Below are 17,868 nucleotides of genomic sequence, written 5' to 3' on the forward strand. Positions count from 1 at the left end.
AGGAAAATTGGCCGATCGGGCGTTTAGCCGACAATGAAAAAATGAGAAATTTAGCCGACAGTTTTATCATAAATGGTAATGAAAGTCCATAATTGGTTCATAAATCAGTAGTTCGGTTGTGATAGATTCATATCAATTCCCACGGGCCGCTGAGGCATGGCCATGGCCCGCGAGTTATGGCCAGATGCGGTAAAATACGATCCAACCACGGATTAAAATGTCACTTTTTAAAATAAATTTATTTTCTGTGGTTAAAGTAATGAAACTTTAGTATGCACGAGTCACTCCGGTTTACTTCCGGAGTCCTACGGCTAATTTTTGTTAAGAACAAAAAATGAGTAACAGTTTCCGCTTGTTTTTATTTCATTCGAAAAAAATGGTTTTATTTGAAGGTTGACTTTTTTTACTAAAAAAAAATGCATTAATAATTAGGCTTGAAAAAATTTGCGTTTCGCAAGTAAATGATCTTGTTCAGGAGTGCCATTTTCAATAAAGTTTTTTTCGATGCGCTTATTTTGTCGCACTGAACTGGTTCTAGAGGCTGCAATTCAAGAGATCTACGGCTAAGAAGAAAAAGTATTTTTCTCAATTGAGAATTTGATATGTTTTGGGGCTCCGTTTTTTACGACTTGAAGAAGGCATTGGCTGAGCGTTTATTGGAAACAAAATGTTAATGTCCAGCTGCAGATCAAAAACAAAAATTACAGTGAATAATATTTGTTTCTGTGCATCTCTCGTTTCCGAAAGTTTCTTTTGTTGAGTTTCTTTTGTTGTGCAACTGGTTCCTTCCAGAGGCCTTCTAATACTTATATAATCTTTATTTTGGTTTGTAACTCTGATTTTGATGCGCTTTAAATCTTGACCTTTTTGTGAGACCAAAATAAATTGAGTGTCAAAAATTTTGATTTCTAATTGTATCCGCAGGGGTGGCCGCGTTATTGGCCTACCAGGCGTTTAGCCGACAACCAAAAAAATGAGAAATTTAACCGACAATTTAAGTAAAATGAGCAATAAAACTTATTCTGAAGCTGTGATTGGCCAATTTAAAACACTATTTCGTAAGCGGACAAATATACCGCAGTTTTTTCATCAACTAATGTAACGAAGATCTATCCGTGGTCGGACCGTATTTTACCGCATCTGGCCATGCCTCGCGGGCCATAACCATGCCTCAGCGGTCCGTGGGACTTGATATGAATCTATCACAACCAAAATACTGATTTATGGACCAATTATGGACTTTTATTAGCAACTCAAGTGAGAGAGTATAGAAGTATAGAGGTCATTTTCCTGAATTACGGACATCAACTAATCTTCATTGCTTTTAAGCGAAACGCTTGAACAAAAGAAACCTTGCTGGATATATAGGAGACATACACGGGAAAAAGTAAACAAACTGTTTAAAATTTTGAAAAAAATAGCAAAGTTTAGGGAAAATTCAGTTGACTCTATATGTAAGAAAAATGAAAAATGGCAAAAGAAAACTTTAACTTGGGAAAATTTCAAATTTTGAGAATTAATTGTACATTGTCCAAGTTAGCCTTGCCCATTCATATACCCCAAAACAGCAAAAAAATTTAACTATGACCAAAGTAAATTGAAGACCCGTATGAGTATTTTTGGCGAAACAAACGAAACATTGCACCATTCGTAGTTCAAAAACTTTGAAAGCAACCTTTTCAACTTTAATGTAGGCCACGCCAGCAACTCCAGCACAAAAAAAACATTTGAATGACTACTAGCATCAACTTAATATGTCTGTGTTTTAGCTATTTAATGCGAAGTTGAAAGTCGTCAAAATTAATGTGTTAATTATTCTTATAAAAATACAGTGCAAGAATACATGTAATAACTTTAGCAATGTAGAAAAATGACGGCAACAAAAGTGTTCGAGTTCTTTGGGTCTCTGGAAAAAATTGGGAAACAAAATCACCTATCAAATCACCAATCAGACTCAAAATCTTTTGTGGACTGATCCTAAAAAACACAGCTGTGAATTTACAAAACAAATCGATGTACAAAAGCTAAGCTTAAATGACATTGCTAACGACAAAATTTATCATCCGGTAAGAGTTGTTCCCAGTATATTTTTTTCTGAAATCCATCTTGATCATTCGTCTGAATTTCAGTACGCTAAAAATTTTTCGTTTGAATAAACAATCGTTAAAGGTTTTCGTATTTTTGCAAGCTTTTGAAGAAATTCGAATCTGCTGCAGGTTGTTTTTGGCCGAGAATAAAACAAAAGTTGAAATAAACATAGTTACCAAGTTCTACTACCGGATTCGGGTTTACAACGCACAAGTCAATCAATCTGCAAAAGAAGTGCAAAGGAACTACGAAGGCAACATGATTGAATAAGCCTGCAACTATTTGAAAAGAATCGAACCCTTCGCTCAATATTAATATTCTCGGCAAAACTACGGCAATAGCGGTGCTAATTTTGAATGATTCTTAAGAAAGTATTAAATATATGCCAAAAAACAGAGAAGGAAAAATTTTAAAGACAAGTCGAACAGATTCAATTATTTGGGTGTTTAAATCGGCCTTCAATTAATTTTTTTGCATCATAGACAGAAAGTTGTGATGAAATTATCAAAAAAAGCATCTCTTTTATTGCAACTTTGTCAATTGGCATAAAGAAACTTTCTGATTTGACATTATAACTTGTATGTGAAAACTATTAGTTCGTACGTTCTTCGAGTGTTCGGATGCACCTCAAAAACATAATGCCTGCTTTTAAATTTTCATATGCCAAAGAAGGTAATGAAAATCATCATTTTCAGTTTGAAAATTTTGCACACTAATGATTTAATTGGAGCAACCGGAACCTCAAATATATTTGAAATCTACATCACAGAATTACTGAAATTCTGTATACAATCTACTAGTAACGTTTCTCCAACAGCTAGTTTGACTTTGTTCTTTATTCTTTGTTCACTATTAAAGATACACCGTCAATGGGCACAAAAAGTTCATATTTGGGGCGCTTTGAGCTACCCTATGTTAAAACTATTATAACAAGACGCTCTGTACGGTGCCGTGGATCTAAAGTTTTATACTACCTTTTGCGTCTAAACCCGTCTCTCGTGTGCCCAAGTTTTCCTTCCAAACTGCAAGTAGACTCGAAGCATGTCAAAATATCAATTTAAAAGAAATTAAACTCGGTAATATTTGCTAGTAACTGTTTTTTTAACAAAACAAACAGTCCTGCTTCTAAAAAAGTTTAGGTTATAGTGATTTCACCTGTTCCCTCGTGAAAGAAAGGCCTTTACGTCGTGAGAGAGTCCCATATGATGCAAAGTGAGTTTTGTTCCGACCCCTCTTGAGGGGGGAGGAACTATATACTCAAATGGGTTTTTTTGTTCAGACAATATTCGTCGATCGATATATTAATCGTAGAGAGTTGAGACTGGTATCATTAGAAAGCTCGTCCAGCGTTGAATATGGAAGTAAAACGATTTTTTCAGTTTTCGTTTTTTAGAGGGAGTTACCGAGGTTTAAACTTCTGAGAAAAGTAGGGTGAATTCCGTTGCATTTATTCACACTTTCCGGAATTTTTGCCTAAAATTTCGCTAAATTTGAAAAAATTTGTAAACATTTTTTTGAATAGTGTTGATAATTTTGTTTTCAAAGACAAAAACATATTGTTGATTATTTTTGATTTAATTTTTTGTCAAAAATATGGGCTAAATATTTCAAAAATCAGCCTTTTTCATCAAAAACAGCACGTAATAAGCTTTTTAGTCCACTTTAATTAAATTTGCCGGAAGTGCACCACCGAATAACACTAATTCAATCTTTGTAAACTCATTCATGGGCTATTTCTACTTCAAATTCTGTTGAGAGCGCTCTGTAATTAGAACTTTGCCGTTTTTTCCTAACTTTACTCGTTGATTGTCAAAAACGCAGAGTTTATTTTTGAGTTTCTAACTAAAAAATTAACTATATCTATAACATTCACAAAACTAAGTGTTCCTAATGGACGATAAACATTAGCAGGGCTAGTATTGGACCAATCTTGGACTGTTACAATCCAAAAAGCATTCGGATTGTAATCAGTCCGTCTCTTTATTTTAAAAAAATGATTTTTTTATATTAAGTAAAGAACAGTTCGTATCAAATCAAATCTCAAAAGTGATAGGTCCAGTTAGCTTCCGCAGCAACTCCAAGTTAATGCATTTACTTGAAAGGCTATGGTTGTTTTGACTTTTAAGAATATCAGATTTTTTAAAAAAAAATAATGGCTTAATGAAATTTTGCTCGATTATTTTTCTTAATTTTGTCAACTAATAACTTTGTGTCAGCAAAAAAAAGAATGGCTACTGATTTAAAGTTTAATCATTATTGCGCTTTTTGAGCCTTGAGTTATTGTTTTCTGGCTTTGATTTTAATAGATTTTAGATTTTTTATAGTTTTAAGTTATTTGCCAGTTTTTCACGTTTTCCAGTTTTGTCACATTATTACATTATTGACAGTTCTCATATCACATTATTGGCGTTAAAAATAAAGCACGATTAAACATATTAATTTTAGATTGTGGTTTCATAGAACGGCTTCGACACTTCTTTCTCGAAGAGTAAAAAAGAAATTTTTAACTTTGTCTTCAGAGTCGTATGAAATTTCCTGTGAAATGAAAGTTTTCTTTGGCTTTCCAAGTGAGAATAGACGAGCCAATATTTTGGTATTAGTAAATAGCTCATGGCCTTCATGATTTTGAAAACAACTGTTCTCCAAGATTAAAAGAACTTTTTAACTTCGTCATTTTCTTCTTTTTAATTTGTTTTTGTTACCTAGTCTCGTTAACAAAAGGTCAAATTTTACAAAATTGGTGATAAAAGAAGGTGTCAAAATGGATTGCTGTCACAAATTCTAATGTTTTGAAAGAATTCGTTATTACATTACTGGCTTCGACACCAGTTTGTCACAAAAAAGTAATTTAATTTGATTTTTGTCATAATTGGCGTTCTTTTTGTAGACGCAAGACGTATTCTGGATAATTGCAGGTCTCAAGAGCTTCCTTTGGACAATTAAACGAATCTTTTTAGTTTTTTAATTTTGTAATTAAAGACTTTCATGACTTTGGAAATAATTTTGTTTCGAAAAAAATCAAAGGTATTACTTACTTTTGCCCTTTTTCTTTTTCGTACTTGTTACCTAGTCTCATTAATGAAAAGCCACATACTACATTATTGGTGTCCGAAGAAGTTGCAATCAAACATATTTTGAGGGCCAAAATATGGCTTTATGGCTTCGACAGCGTTTTCTCGCAAATTATAATTGAATTTTTGTTTGTGGTCTTCTTGTTGTTCTTTTTAGTCGCATTAAAAATTGAATAAGGACAGGTCTTAATGTCATTCTAAAAAGGCATTCGTAATTGTAAACCTGTGGTTTATTTTACTTGATTACTAATGTTTTTCATTACTCTGAAGTTGATTGTTTAAAAAGAATACGACAATTTTTTAACTTTACTGTTTTTATTGTTTTTCTCTAATTGTTACCAAACGTTTTTATAGACTGTCCCATATCTTTTCTGGCGATTTAAAGGTTTTTTTCGTTTAGTTGCAGTTTTATCTGACGGTATGTTGACTTTGTTTTTAAGTTTTGTTTTTTAAAAACGGACAAAGTTTTTGATGTAATTAATGTTTGTTGTTGTTTGATTTTGCTCTTCGTCTTCTCTCGCTTTCTTAATATTGGCATATCTCTTCAATCTAGTGCATCAGTTTTTACGCCGCTGCGTTATTTGATTTGGAGGCTATCTTTTCGTTCATACTATTTTTTTGAAAAATACTTGTGTTTTTTGGGGTGGGGGGGGGTTGGGATTCCCAAAAATAATTTTTGGTTTTTTCTATCTGTTCCTCATTTGGTAGACATTTATGCCGAAATTGTGGATGAGCGGGGTCGGAACCTTATGTGCAATCGCACATTACCGAGCCTCCTTGTTACTTTATCATCTTACTTGTATGAATTATCTCCATCAAAGAAATAGTTTCCTTCTTTCTTTATAGGAAAACATTGCTTGACTTTTTTCCAATCTTATTGTAAACGAAATTTTTTTTAACTTTTTACCTGAAAATCGCGTCCATCTGAATGCTAATGACTAATCTGGCTATTTTAGTTTCACGGTTCAGAAAAGGACTCTAAATGAACAGATTGAAACCAAAGATTATGAAACAACTCAAATTGTTTAAAATCTCTGCAAAAATACATACAAGAGGATTGGAAACCCCTCCCATCTCAGTATCTACAAATTTGTATTCATTTATCCTTCTCCAACGAAGAGTGCAACAACCAAACGTGCATCAATTCTTGAGAGAAATTAAGAATCATAATTGTCCTGGACTCTTTATTCTGTTGAGTCAAGATTTTCTCATTATATTGTGATAATTCCAGATACGGGCTTCATTACTTCATTTGTGAATTTTGGATTGCATGTGATTGCTGAAAACCCCAATAACCCAATTATGGTATTATGGTGATGATGCCAATTATGAGTTTTGCAGCATCAGGAAACCAGTTTTTTTTCATAAGCTCACTCTCGAGGAGGCAAAAGATATATAGAATAAGCTTAATTTTCAAAACAAAAAAACCAATGAGAGATTGTAGATAACAAAAAGTTTTTCTAATAATCTAGTGCTCTTTCTGAGCGATAGTTCAGTTTGCCCACAGAGTTCAAAACAATATCAAAAGTGAGGACCATTGTATCAAATGCGGATCTGCTCGTATTGATGCGTCTGCAGTTTCTGCTGCTGCTGTTCTCTCTGTTGCAATCTCAATTGCTCCTGTTGTTGTTTCCTCAAAAGTGCAAAAGCTCTTTGTGCTGTAGTCACCCTCTGATTGCTGCCTCCCCCATTGCTGCTGCCCCTTCCAGCACTCACTACGCTGCTTCCTCCATCGTCCGTCTCACTTTTGTAGCCCCGGCTCCCACCCATCACTGGACGTCCCCTGGTAGAGGCTAACGGGGCTCGATAGCTGTCGTTTTCTGAGTGGTAGCCCTGGCTGGAGCGGTAAGCAAAATTAGCGTGACCAGATCTTCCGTTCCTGCTGCGATAGTTGTTACCAGTTCTCAAATTTTGTGCTGACTGAAGTCTAACTTGATGTGGGATTCCGTGGGCTTCATTAATATCGAGGAAGTCTTGACTTCTGGATCTTCTGCTACTGTTACTTCCACCGCTATTTTGCTCCACAAAAGGATTCACGAGCTCCACGTAGTTTGGGTTCTGCATCACATTTTGGCATTGTCCTGGGTTGAAGTTTTGTTGACCTGGGATCTGACTGGGAACTTGACACATGCACGGTGCGTTAGATTGTGTGTTGGTAGTCATGGCTTGTTGGGTGTTAGGGTCGTACTGAATCTCCCATTCTCTCAAGGTTCCTGAGTTGGAATTGGTGTTTCGAGAAGGTCCTCGTTGTTGCTGTTGTTTGCTCTTGTTAGGACAATCCCGATGGTGTTTTCTGCGACATCCGTTCAGGTTGCTAGCCCCTCCCCGCTCACTGCCTGAGAAGACTGCTGAGTCGCTATCGTTTGAGTCGCTCATTGGACCACGATGGCTGTTCCTGGCATTGCTGCTGCCAGGTTGCTGTTGGTACCCTAAACAAGCACTCTGAGTTAAGACTAGTCAATATTAATCAGCGATAAGCTTAGCACGACATTCTAGAAGGAGAAAAAAGTACAACCAAAATTAAATTGTGAAAAAATATGCTTGGGATAGATCAGAATTGAAGCTGTGCTTGGTGTATGTAAGATTGGCTGAGGAATTACAGCTTTGAGGAACATAATGCGAATAGTGGTTACAAGAGATACCGACATCCGAAGCTTGCAAGTTCCGATTTCAGAACAGTCCACTTCGTATCACTTGCCCCTCTTTGGACTTCCCAAACACAACAAAGAAAAAAAAATGTTCCATGAGCTTATGAAATTCAACGTTTCTTATCTTTTAATTTGTCTTCCAGTACTGGCCTCACTTACCCACAATAAAGGAAGTGATTTGCACTCACCATTAGGAATCGGATGTCGTGAGGCAGGGGCAGATCTGCTGCTTTGGGGGGAGGATGAGGCCTTGGACGATGCCCCCGATTGTGACCTCCTGAAATTCCAGTTGGATGCCCCTCCCCCTCGTCCAGTATGGCTGCTGTGGCTGTGTGACATGCTGGTTGCCATCCCGGGTCCTGAGACAGAATGTGGTGCCAGGGGGTGGGCAGGATTGGGATTGCTGAAGTTACGAGACTGGGCCGAGATTTGGACAGCGGAGGTTGCGTCTATCATTACATCTGGCATCTAAATAAAGGCACAAGAACATTATAAACTCATCTTCGCCCCCCCCCCCTTTTAGGAAAAATGATTGTATGACTTAGTTATTCCAACTTTTAAAGTGCTCCATTACACTACAGAATTTAAAAAGCCCATTTCAAAGCGATTCCGCTGTGATCCTCTGTCTCAGATTAATTTTTTAAAAAATTTATTCTTTCCCTATTTTTAATCCTCTCCATAGAAAATTGCAGGGTATTTTTTCTCTTTCTCAAGACATCGCGTACGTTATCAAAAATTTTCTGGAGGTTTGAAGAGCATAAAAGCTCTTATTCATTCATTTTTACAAAGAACCGTTGTTCCTGAATGCCTATGCAAAAAAGATTCTGTGTCGTTCAGCAATTTTCTGAATCAAGTGAAGCATAATGCCTCGACGACTTTCCACGTTTAATAAATGAAAACAGATTTTGAATGCGGTCAAAAAATTTGGATTAAATAATTTAGGAACAGAAGTTCAGACACAAAAAAAACATTCAATTAAGGTTAAAAATCAGAATCAAAACCTTTAGTTTAGTTTTGAATTTTTCAAATTAAATCCTCTCCTACCAAAAAAGACAAAAACCAAAACCACCCAATAAGCTTGACAAGCAAAATTTTTAAATCATTTGCCGGCCTTGTCTGCCATATAAATGCGCAACAAATTTTGTTTGAACAAATTAGGAGGCAGTATCAAGTTCTTACCCCAATTATCAAGGTCTCTGGTTAAATTTGAATTGACGGTTTTAAAAGGGGAGACATTTCCTTTCATTTGAACAGAGAAAACAACTCCAGACCCAGAAAATTAAAGTTGATTGAAAATGTTCTCAACTTTAATCTTCAAAACTAGCAGCGTGTTTTTCCCAAAACGGGGTGTTCCATTTGCCCATTTCATGATTCACAGGTTATAAACAGCATTGGCAACTTCTGCTAATTACCCTTGGGGTGAATGGCCATATTTGAACTAGGAGTCAGTGCGCTAAAGTACGTGCACCGAATGTTGTGTTCATGCCACAAGCAGAACTTTTAGGCTGATAAATGACAAAGTTTTGTAAACAAGGCCTGTTCGGCCCGGGGATAATTGTTGTTGTTGTTATTTATTCCCCCGATTTCATTACCGGGTTCCAAACGCTAGTTTTGTGTTTTTTCACCAAACATTCAACTTCTCCAAATTACAGTTTAGATATTTCCTTAGTCTGATTGGAATTTATTCGAGTGTGTGATTGGTTTAATTCGGGGATTTAGTCAACACTGGTGATTCGAAAGGTGACAATTAAACCGGGAATATACTAACAAAACAGAGATTAAAAGTTGGGATTTCCAACAGAATTGATCAGCGTTCCTTTGAAATTCTTTCGTATTACAGTTTTACTATCAGATTATTTACAACATGCAAATGTTTCTTATTATCGATACTTATTTTTGTTGACATGTTATATGGTATTCATTTGGTCCAGTAAGCTTTCGATAGGCTATAGGAAACATAAATTTTGAATATAATATTAGGCGTCCAAAAGTTTTGCTAGTTTGATACAGAAAAATTGCAACTTAATTGCTGCAAATTGTTAGAGGAAATAAATGCTCAAAATCGAGATTATTGGAACAAATTTTAAAACTTTCTGAACATCTTGACAGCCATCAGATGATTTATTACAAAATCCTCGTTGCTGGTATAAATTTGAAAGAGTTGTGGTCGGTACGACCATATTTGATGCCCGTAAGACTAATATGAAATTGCTATAACCGAACATGAGATCAAATTAGCCGGGCATAATTTCTTTTTAAGTTCTTCAGCACAAAATGGTCAGATGAAACGTGCTTAGAAATTTTTGCCAAATCTAGATTCCAAATTAATTATATTTTTATACATAAATTATAAATGGGCTAAGCACAAAAATTAGCCTGTTAGGTATGATTAGTATGATGAACTACAATGTAATATCAACTGATATTTTACAATAGCTCTATTGAACCTAAAATCACAAAATCGATCATTTCCTTTTATCAGGCATTATTGCAGCGTGTATTTTGTCACCTTGAGTACTTTGGCTGTTTTCTTCTGTTTTCCTGTAAGATATTTAAAGAGCACACGATAAATTCATCGCTTTATCACTTCAAACTGATTTATCTTATCTACTTCGTACCATTAGCATTCAAAATTAGGGATATGTAGGGTTTGGAAAAGGATTTTTTGGTAAATGTTGGCGGTGTTAAACAATGCAGGTGTAAAACATAAATTGACTAACGTCGGATGAATTGATCTCGAACATAAGCGCGGGCAATTTTATTTAGAGGGGGTGTAGCTTAGAAATGTTTCATGGGTGCAAAAAACGACGGGTTCGAACCCCTGACCTCCATGTTGGCAGTCTGACATCTTGGTCTCACAATCGGTTTAACCAGCAAACATTATTTTAGAACGAGAGCTACTTAGAGCAATCAAAAATGAAGAACGATCAGTCAAGAAGTCAAAGAATGTTCTTCAACAAAACCGCAAAAACGGTCAAGAAAAAATTTTGCATAAAAAGACGAACACGTTTACAAATATCGGGTTAAAAAAGATTTTACGGATTCTTGTTTGAAAAGTATGAGAAGAGCTTACCCCGAAGTGAGTTGGGAACTTTTGCCCATTTGCATTGATCATGTCGTAAGGAGTGGCAGGTAGAAGAGAGTAGTCGGCGGGTGGCTTTGCCAGGTTGAGGGAGGACTGTGTGCCCATCTCTGAGTTGGGCACTGGAGGTAGTGGGTCATCGAAGTGTCTCTCCCGTTTCTGGATTGCTTCTAATCAAACCAAAACTGTCCCTTTGTTTTCAACTATTTTTAAACATTTTTAATACAATTGCTGGATATCGGCACTGTCAAAACTCAGGTAGGGAAATTAAAACTTGAACTAAATTAAAAAAACTGTCTCGCTCGATATCACTAAATATGTTTGTTAACAAAACGTAATTTGTGGACATGATTTAGGATATCTACTATTATTTGTATTCAAATTGGACTATTGATACGAAGGTAACAATTACCATGATTCAAAGATAGCAAGATTTCGAATTTGTTCATACATACCTATTCGTCGTTTGCGTCGTGAGCGGAGTATAGCCTGGTGTCTGATATAGTAGGACACTATGGCAAGACACGTCACTGTGAGAACTGCAGCCACAGACAACACTACATTCCAGTTCCTGCTCCAGAAAGTGCCCTCATCACCCACCACACCCACGCCTAAACAACGCAATGCGTTGATACATGACGTACAACTTATTGAAACGAGCCCGTAGGTAGAGTGTCGACAAAGTCCATAAAGTGTCGAAAATCAGTAGTCTGTGCATTTTTAAGCGGAAGTATTTTAAGTTGCCTTTTTAATAACTAATAACAAATGATAACTGATTAATAACTGTAACAAATAATATACACATGTCATAATTGACAGAGATAATCATGATCCCATTTTAAGGCATACAAAATTCAGGTATGCTTGCACATTGAAATCATTAAATTATAAATTGGAAACTTAAGCATTTTCCATGAAAAACTATGGGCTTAAAAAACGGTCCATAAACTATTGAATTATATCTGTTTTCCTACGTATATGGCAGCCATCTCAAATTTTCCGGTATGAAGAACTGCACAAAAAAGCGCTTCCTAAAATTACACCAGTATCTATCATTTCCCATATTGATATTATATTTTACTTCTTGCCAGCCTATGAAACTTGAAAAACGTTATAACTTCTCTCCTATACGAAAAATTTTGTTTTCTTTCTATTTATAATTGATAGGTTTAAAACCAGACCGCGAAAATCAGCAAATTCAGGGCTCAGTTTAACAATTGAACACTTGATTGGAGCTCTTCAGTGATAAAAGCAGTATCAATCACGAGCGCATTAGTGAACAAAAAAGGTGTGCTTTAAACCTAACGGCTCCTCTTGAATCGAGCACGCAGCATGCTTTTTTTCTCACAGGAAGAGAAGAGTTTTCACTTAGTTGTTGACTGTTTGTTCATTCCTGCCTTGATTAAAAGGAGGCTAGACTCTCTCTCACATCCTCCCCAATTTGACACTCATCCAGGTTGTTGAGTTATTTTGATTAAAGCTATGACTCATCCGAGTGAAAACTAATTTAAATATTCATGCGTCCATAACCTCGCTTTTCTCATTTTTGTGGAGAAAAGAGCAATCTCTGCTGTAATTTGGCTGTTTACAATTTTGATCGGCAACGTCGCTCAAATTCAACAACAAATAATATTTCAAATATTTCTGTTTAAAAACTAGAATGCCTGAACAAATTCATTTGCTTCCATTTTTGTATATTTAATTAAAAGAATGCTTTGGCATTTAAGATGAAAAGCGTTTCAGTTCTTTTCTTAATTCTGCTGTACTCTATTGACAAATGCGTCAGAGTGAAATCCCTCTCGCACAAACAATTCGCTCAAGCAAAAATGATAGACATATGGTCATTAGTCAATGGATAAATTAAATAGAAACGCTTTCCCTCAATGCCTTCTCCAGAATGTTGCAACGATAAAACAAAAAAAAACTACGGTTTTTTTCTATTAAAAAGGCGCCCAATTAGATATTCACTCACTTTAGCTTGAAAAAAAACAATTTTCTTTAATTTGTAGTCACTCTGTGAGAATATGTAACCACGGAATTTAAAAAATTGGTTCCCAAGGTCATTTTAATGTGACTGATAATTTTCAAAAACATCTTGGGCGGAAATAAAAAAACAGGCGACGGATCTGAAAAAATAACTTAATCATAGCGCTAATAGTTAATAGAAATACAATAGTTACTGGTACTATAGAAAATGAAATTTATAAAGGCTTCAAACTATCAATCAGAAAATGAAATTTCCAACCAAGGCTAGTGCAAAACAGCATTTATTTATATATAAAAGCCTTAAAAATTTGCTCACAGAGTCTGAGGACCTAGAAATCGATCTCACATTGTCTATTTTCAGCTGCATTTCGACATTATACATTCAGTTCATTCAATTATTTTTAACAATCCATTTTGACCTCGACACAAGTTTCTCGAATTCAAACGAGCGAGGCTGGACATATGCTCGGCCCAGATACCATAGCTACCTAAGTCAACATTTGATTTGTTCATTCCAAACACGGATCATGTCATTAACCCAAAGCTGAAATGATCGATGATCGTCTAAATTAAAGGTTTAAAATAAGAGCCAATCGGATTTATTTACAATTCATTGAGATAGATCCAAACTTTTTTTCAACCACCAACCGCATCGTACTAGTTATATTAGGGGAGTTTAACATGCCGACGAAAAAATTCCATGAAGAATCCACTTACAGGAGGAAATATGAAAAGAACATGAACAAAATTAAACCTTCAACATAATCCTACGAAATCTATATCTTGCAACGTGACTTAGGACTTTAAAGACCGAACAAAATACATGCAAATGTGAAAAATGAAAACTGATTATTAAATTAAAAACTCCCAGTTTAACAAATGAGAACAAAACAGTGAAGATTGGTGGGGTGCAGGGTTCCAAAGTCAAAACTGGTCATTAGTCATTGGTTGGCAGAAATGAACTTTTTCTCTGATTTCTAAAATTATGAATTGGCAGCATTAACATCTCATTTGCAATTATATACAATCAAAAAAGCATCGCACAATTAAATTCTTATATTTCACCACCAATGATCGGAGGAAAATTATTGGCAAACAAATCGACTGACTTTCGAAAAAAAAAACAAAAACCACTTTCGATTCCATAACCATCAATAAATTTTTAAAATAAAAGTTAAATCAATTTAGACAGTAGGTTTCTTGCCCAAACAGTTTCTTTGGCCCACATTTTTTTGAAGTTGCCGAAGATACCGACTTTAAACTGCTGACATATCTCTGAATCCACTTAAAAGAAGGCTAGACCTACTTCCGTTTCTTTTAAGAGTGTTCTGGAAAAAAAATTTGCCGGTTTTTCACTAATTTAAAACAATCATTATGCAAAACGAAGCTTTCAATTTTGATATATTGACACTTTGTTAAAAAAAATATCATTTGGGTAACAAATGGAATAATTAGCTGTTATTTCTGAACGCGTCGCATTGTCAAGCTTAGCTTTGTCTTTTAGTGTTCTTGACGATGAGAAAAACTGTAATGCCACATAGGCAATCTATTTTTAAAAACTAAATTAGCAAGTACAGAATTTTCAATCAAAATTCAACTAGTACCTACTCGTTGTCATTTCTGCAGTCTCATGGATGAGTATCAGTAAATATAGATTCAGTTGGCTTCCCTAAATGCTATACATGAACCTATACAGTGCTTTCAGTTGACATCTAATCCTCATGAATTTGAATATAATTGTCTTAAAAAAATGTTTTTTTTTTAAATTTTGCCACTCATTTCGCACGTCTGTCAACCTGTTATTAAGTTCAATAAACCCAAATTGCACTGTCCTTCCTGTGAGCGAAAGTTGGATCTTTTTAGCGGTTATTTTTCCAATTGTTGGATTCATTGCTTCAATATCACGGGTTCTAAATATTTTTTACTTTTGGACATTTGCCCAATTTGGAAGTGTTTTCGTTGCCTTGTCCCATTATCACTTAGAAAAAAGGTCACCTAAAGTTTGAAAGAAAACGCATTTGCACTTACATAGTCTTTTCAGTGAATAGCGTACAATTTTAACGTCTTCAAAACAGTTAACAGTTCCTTGCACAATATAATTGAATTTTTTATTTTGCTCGGACTTGCCTTTCTTTTTGCAGTGCTACCACAAATTTTTGACAAAAGCAAGTCTCAGTGGCTTCTCAAGACAAACAATTGTATGCATGGATTTCAATTAAATGCTAATGGTGCTAATGACTTCAAAATGTTTTGTTTTGAAATAATTGAATGACCTTTTGAACTCTGACTCTTACTGTTATCGTTTTTGACCACTAGAATCGCAGACTGATTATTGAAATCTCCCATCCACTTTTGCCGGAGCAAAGAACAGTTCTTTTATTAACTTTCTGTCGCAGCTGATGGTTTATGGCTATGACGCTATTAGTTCTCTGAGTTTTTTTTAACTCTTGAAACAGGTCATTGCTTGCGACCATTTCTTGTTGTCTTTTTGCATAGTCTCCTAGAGACGAGGGCTCATGGATGTTCAATTGTACTCCACTTAGACAGGCATAATCTGTTCATTTCTGTCTTTTTGTAACATTGTTTGTAGAATTTTAAGTTCTCTCTGTACTCGTGAATAATTTGTTGTTGTACGACTTAGTCTTCACTAATTTGCGGTGAAATTGACCTCCCGCAAATTCGCAAAATTTGTTGCTGACTTACTGTAGATTAAAACATTTTTTTAAAAAAAATTAAAATTATACTTTTAAAAAATTTTCAACTTCCACGATTTGAATTAAGACAAATTGCTACATGGATGTGTTTTTGTAAAATTGTTTGTGGAATTTAAAGTTCTATCTATAATTGTTGTTAAATTGTTGTCTTAAGACTTAGTCTCTTAAGACTTAGTTGTTTATCTTGTTTCCGAATCTCATCTATGGCAAAAAACATTGGTTTTCCACGATGGCATTTTTTATTTCATTTCTGACTAACAAATGCCCCCAACGGCTCCGATGGATCTACATAAGACTATCTAGTAATTGTAGTTGACAGTTGATGGTTGACTTTGCCTGTTTTTTATTCTTGTTCTTCTTGCCTCGTTACAAAGTCTCATTATGGAAAAACAACATCTGCTGTGAAGTAAAGTAAAAGTTGATTCTTTAGTATGCGTTCTAACTGATGTATTTTGACTTCGTTAGTGATTTTTTTAAAACAAATAGATTTTATGTTAGACGGGAACTGATGCTTTATTGCTTGTCTTATCTTGTTATTTTATTAATAGCAGGTATAACCAGCTCTCCAATGTGGCAGCAATTAATTCATTCATCGGTTTGCACTAAAAACAAATTACGCATTTACCAGTTATTTTCGAAGAATGTGTTTTTTTGAAAGTTTTTTTCTTTTCCTCATTTGATAGAACATTTAGCCAAAAATATGATGGGGGCCGGGACATTATGTGCAAACGCACATTACCGAGCCTCCTTATTTAATTAGCACCCAAAAATGCTTCCTTTTATAAAATCATTTACGTTGATTCAACTTGAGCAACCTGAAGCAGGAAAAAATAGTCTTTTGTAAAACTTTTGAAGGAAAAAAGTTGTTAGAAAAAGACAGTATTTTTTATATGCTTGAGATATCGTTTAAAAAGGAGATGGAAGGAGCTTAGATTCTATTGATGATTCAGAATTTACAAAGCATTTAACCCCTTTTAAGTTTATGATAAGAATGCAGCATTGTTCAAAACTGCAAGCCATCCTAAATATGACACATGACTTCAATAAGACTCCAAATTTACAAAAGCGGAAACATCAATGGATTGGAAAAGCTTTTAAACATTTCTTAACATCGAATTTACGAGGAAGATTGACGTCAGTTGCAGGACGCCGTCGTAATACAGCTGTTGTGAACATCAACTTAGAATTCAGATCAAAGTTTAAAATTAATGAAATTTAAAGCGTATCTTAGCTTAGAAGTAACTTCAAACAAGTGTGCAAATGTATTATTCACCTCTTCTCCAAACGTGAATGAAAAAATTCCTTTTTTAGTAAAGTTCTTTTCCTCGTTATATGATGTCGCAACAATATGTTTACCACAATCATAACTGGGGTATATGGTTGCCGATTTATTTATCTTTATGAAGAGGGGCCATAGAGAGGGCTCCCATTATAGCCCCATTATGGCGCTGATAGTCACATTCTCAGGAGAATTGGTATCGAAGACACGTCATTATTGCTGTTTCATCCTCCATTTAAATATAATCAGAACCTGGGAGACCTTTCCTTAACTCTCTTTTGATCTTTAATAACCCCCACCCCTTCCTTACTCATCTCTTACCCTTAATCCCGCCCCACTCCACCCTCGCTCACCCCCTCCCCCGAAAACACATACAACCAACTACCAGTCATTATTTTACAAGTTATTGAAAAGTAGGCGTTTCCACTGTTTACCAGAGACATAAGTGATGAATCATGCCTTACAGGTACTTGAAGAAATAAATTGCTGATTAAAATTCGATTTTAAGATGAAAGGCTTTGAATCTCTAAGTTTCAATTTAAGCAATAAAGCGATGTTCTAATTATAAGAAGTTCAAAAAGAATTTTTAATCGGGGATGAAAAACGAATTCCAATTAAAAGGTCACAACGCAGGTCATTGCACTTTTATTAGTCAGTTACTTAAACTTTAAACAAGTTGCGGCATAATTTTGTATGAAACTTCACAAAAAATCTATTGTTACGTGGGTGAGGAATAATAAAACACTTCTTTATAATTCATCAAAAACAGGTCGGCAATCTAAATTATTAACCGTTCGCCCACACAATTCTCTGTTTTGCAACAGAAGTGAGCCATGATTTAAAGAGTTCATACATTTATCTTAAAGTGTGAATTCATTTCAGTCGGGATTGAGTAAAGGAAGACATATTTCACGCTTTTAAATGCCTTTTGTCTTATCTCCTTTCTTGTCACGTGTCACCAAACATAAGTGACAGTTATCCCCTGTTCGCTCATCTATAA

At 35.1% G+C, this 17,868-nt stretch overlaps 1 protein-coding gene across 1 annotated transcript in view; it reads right to left on the reverse strand.

Moving 5' to 3' along the window:
- Nucleotides 1–6,553: 6,553 nt before the first annotated feature.
- The window catches only part of LOC142334716 (uncharacterized), a 41,680-nt gene continuing 30,365 nt past the window's right edge, over nucleotides 6,554–17,868 (reverse strand). The window contains exons 6-9 of the mRNA XM_075382966.1: nucleotides 11,345–11,500; nucleotides 10,881–11,059; nucleotides 7,996–8,275; nucleotides 6,554–7,588 (exon numbers count right to left, since the gene is read on the reverse strand). Of these exons, the coding sequence (XP_075239081.1) occupies nucleotides 6,702–7,588; nucleotides 7,996–8,275; nucleotides 10,881–11,059; nucleotides 11,345–11,500 (1,502 nt within the window). The 3' untranslated portion in view covers nucleotides 6,554–6,701. The remainder of the gene's footprint in view (nucleotides 7,589–7,995; nucleotides 8,276–10,880; nucleotides 11,060–11,344; nucleotides 11,501–17,868) is intronic.

Source organism: Convolutriloba macropyga, chromosome 2 (assembly GCF_964194025.1).
Source record: "Convolutriloba macropyga chromosome 2, txConMacr16.3, whole genome shotgun sequence".
Lineage (NCBI taxonomy): Eukaryota > Metazoa > Xenacoelomorpha > Acoela > Convolutidae > Convolutriloba > Convolutriloba macropyga.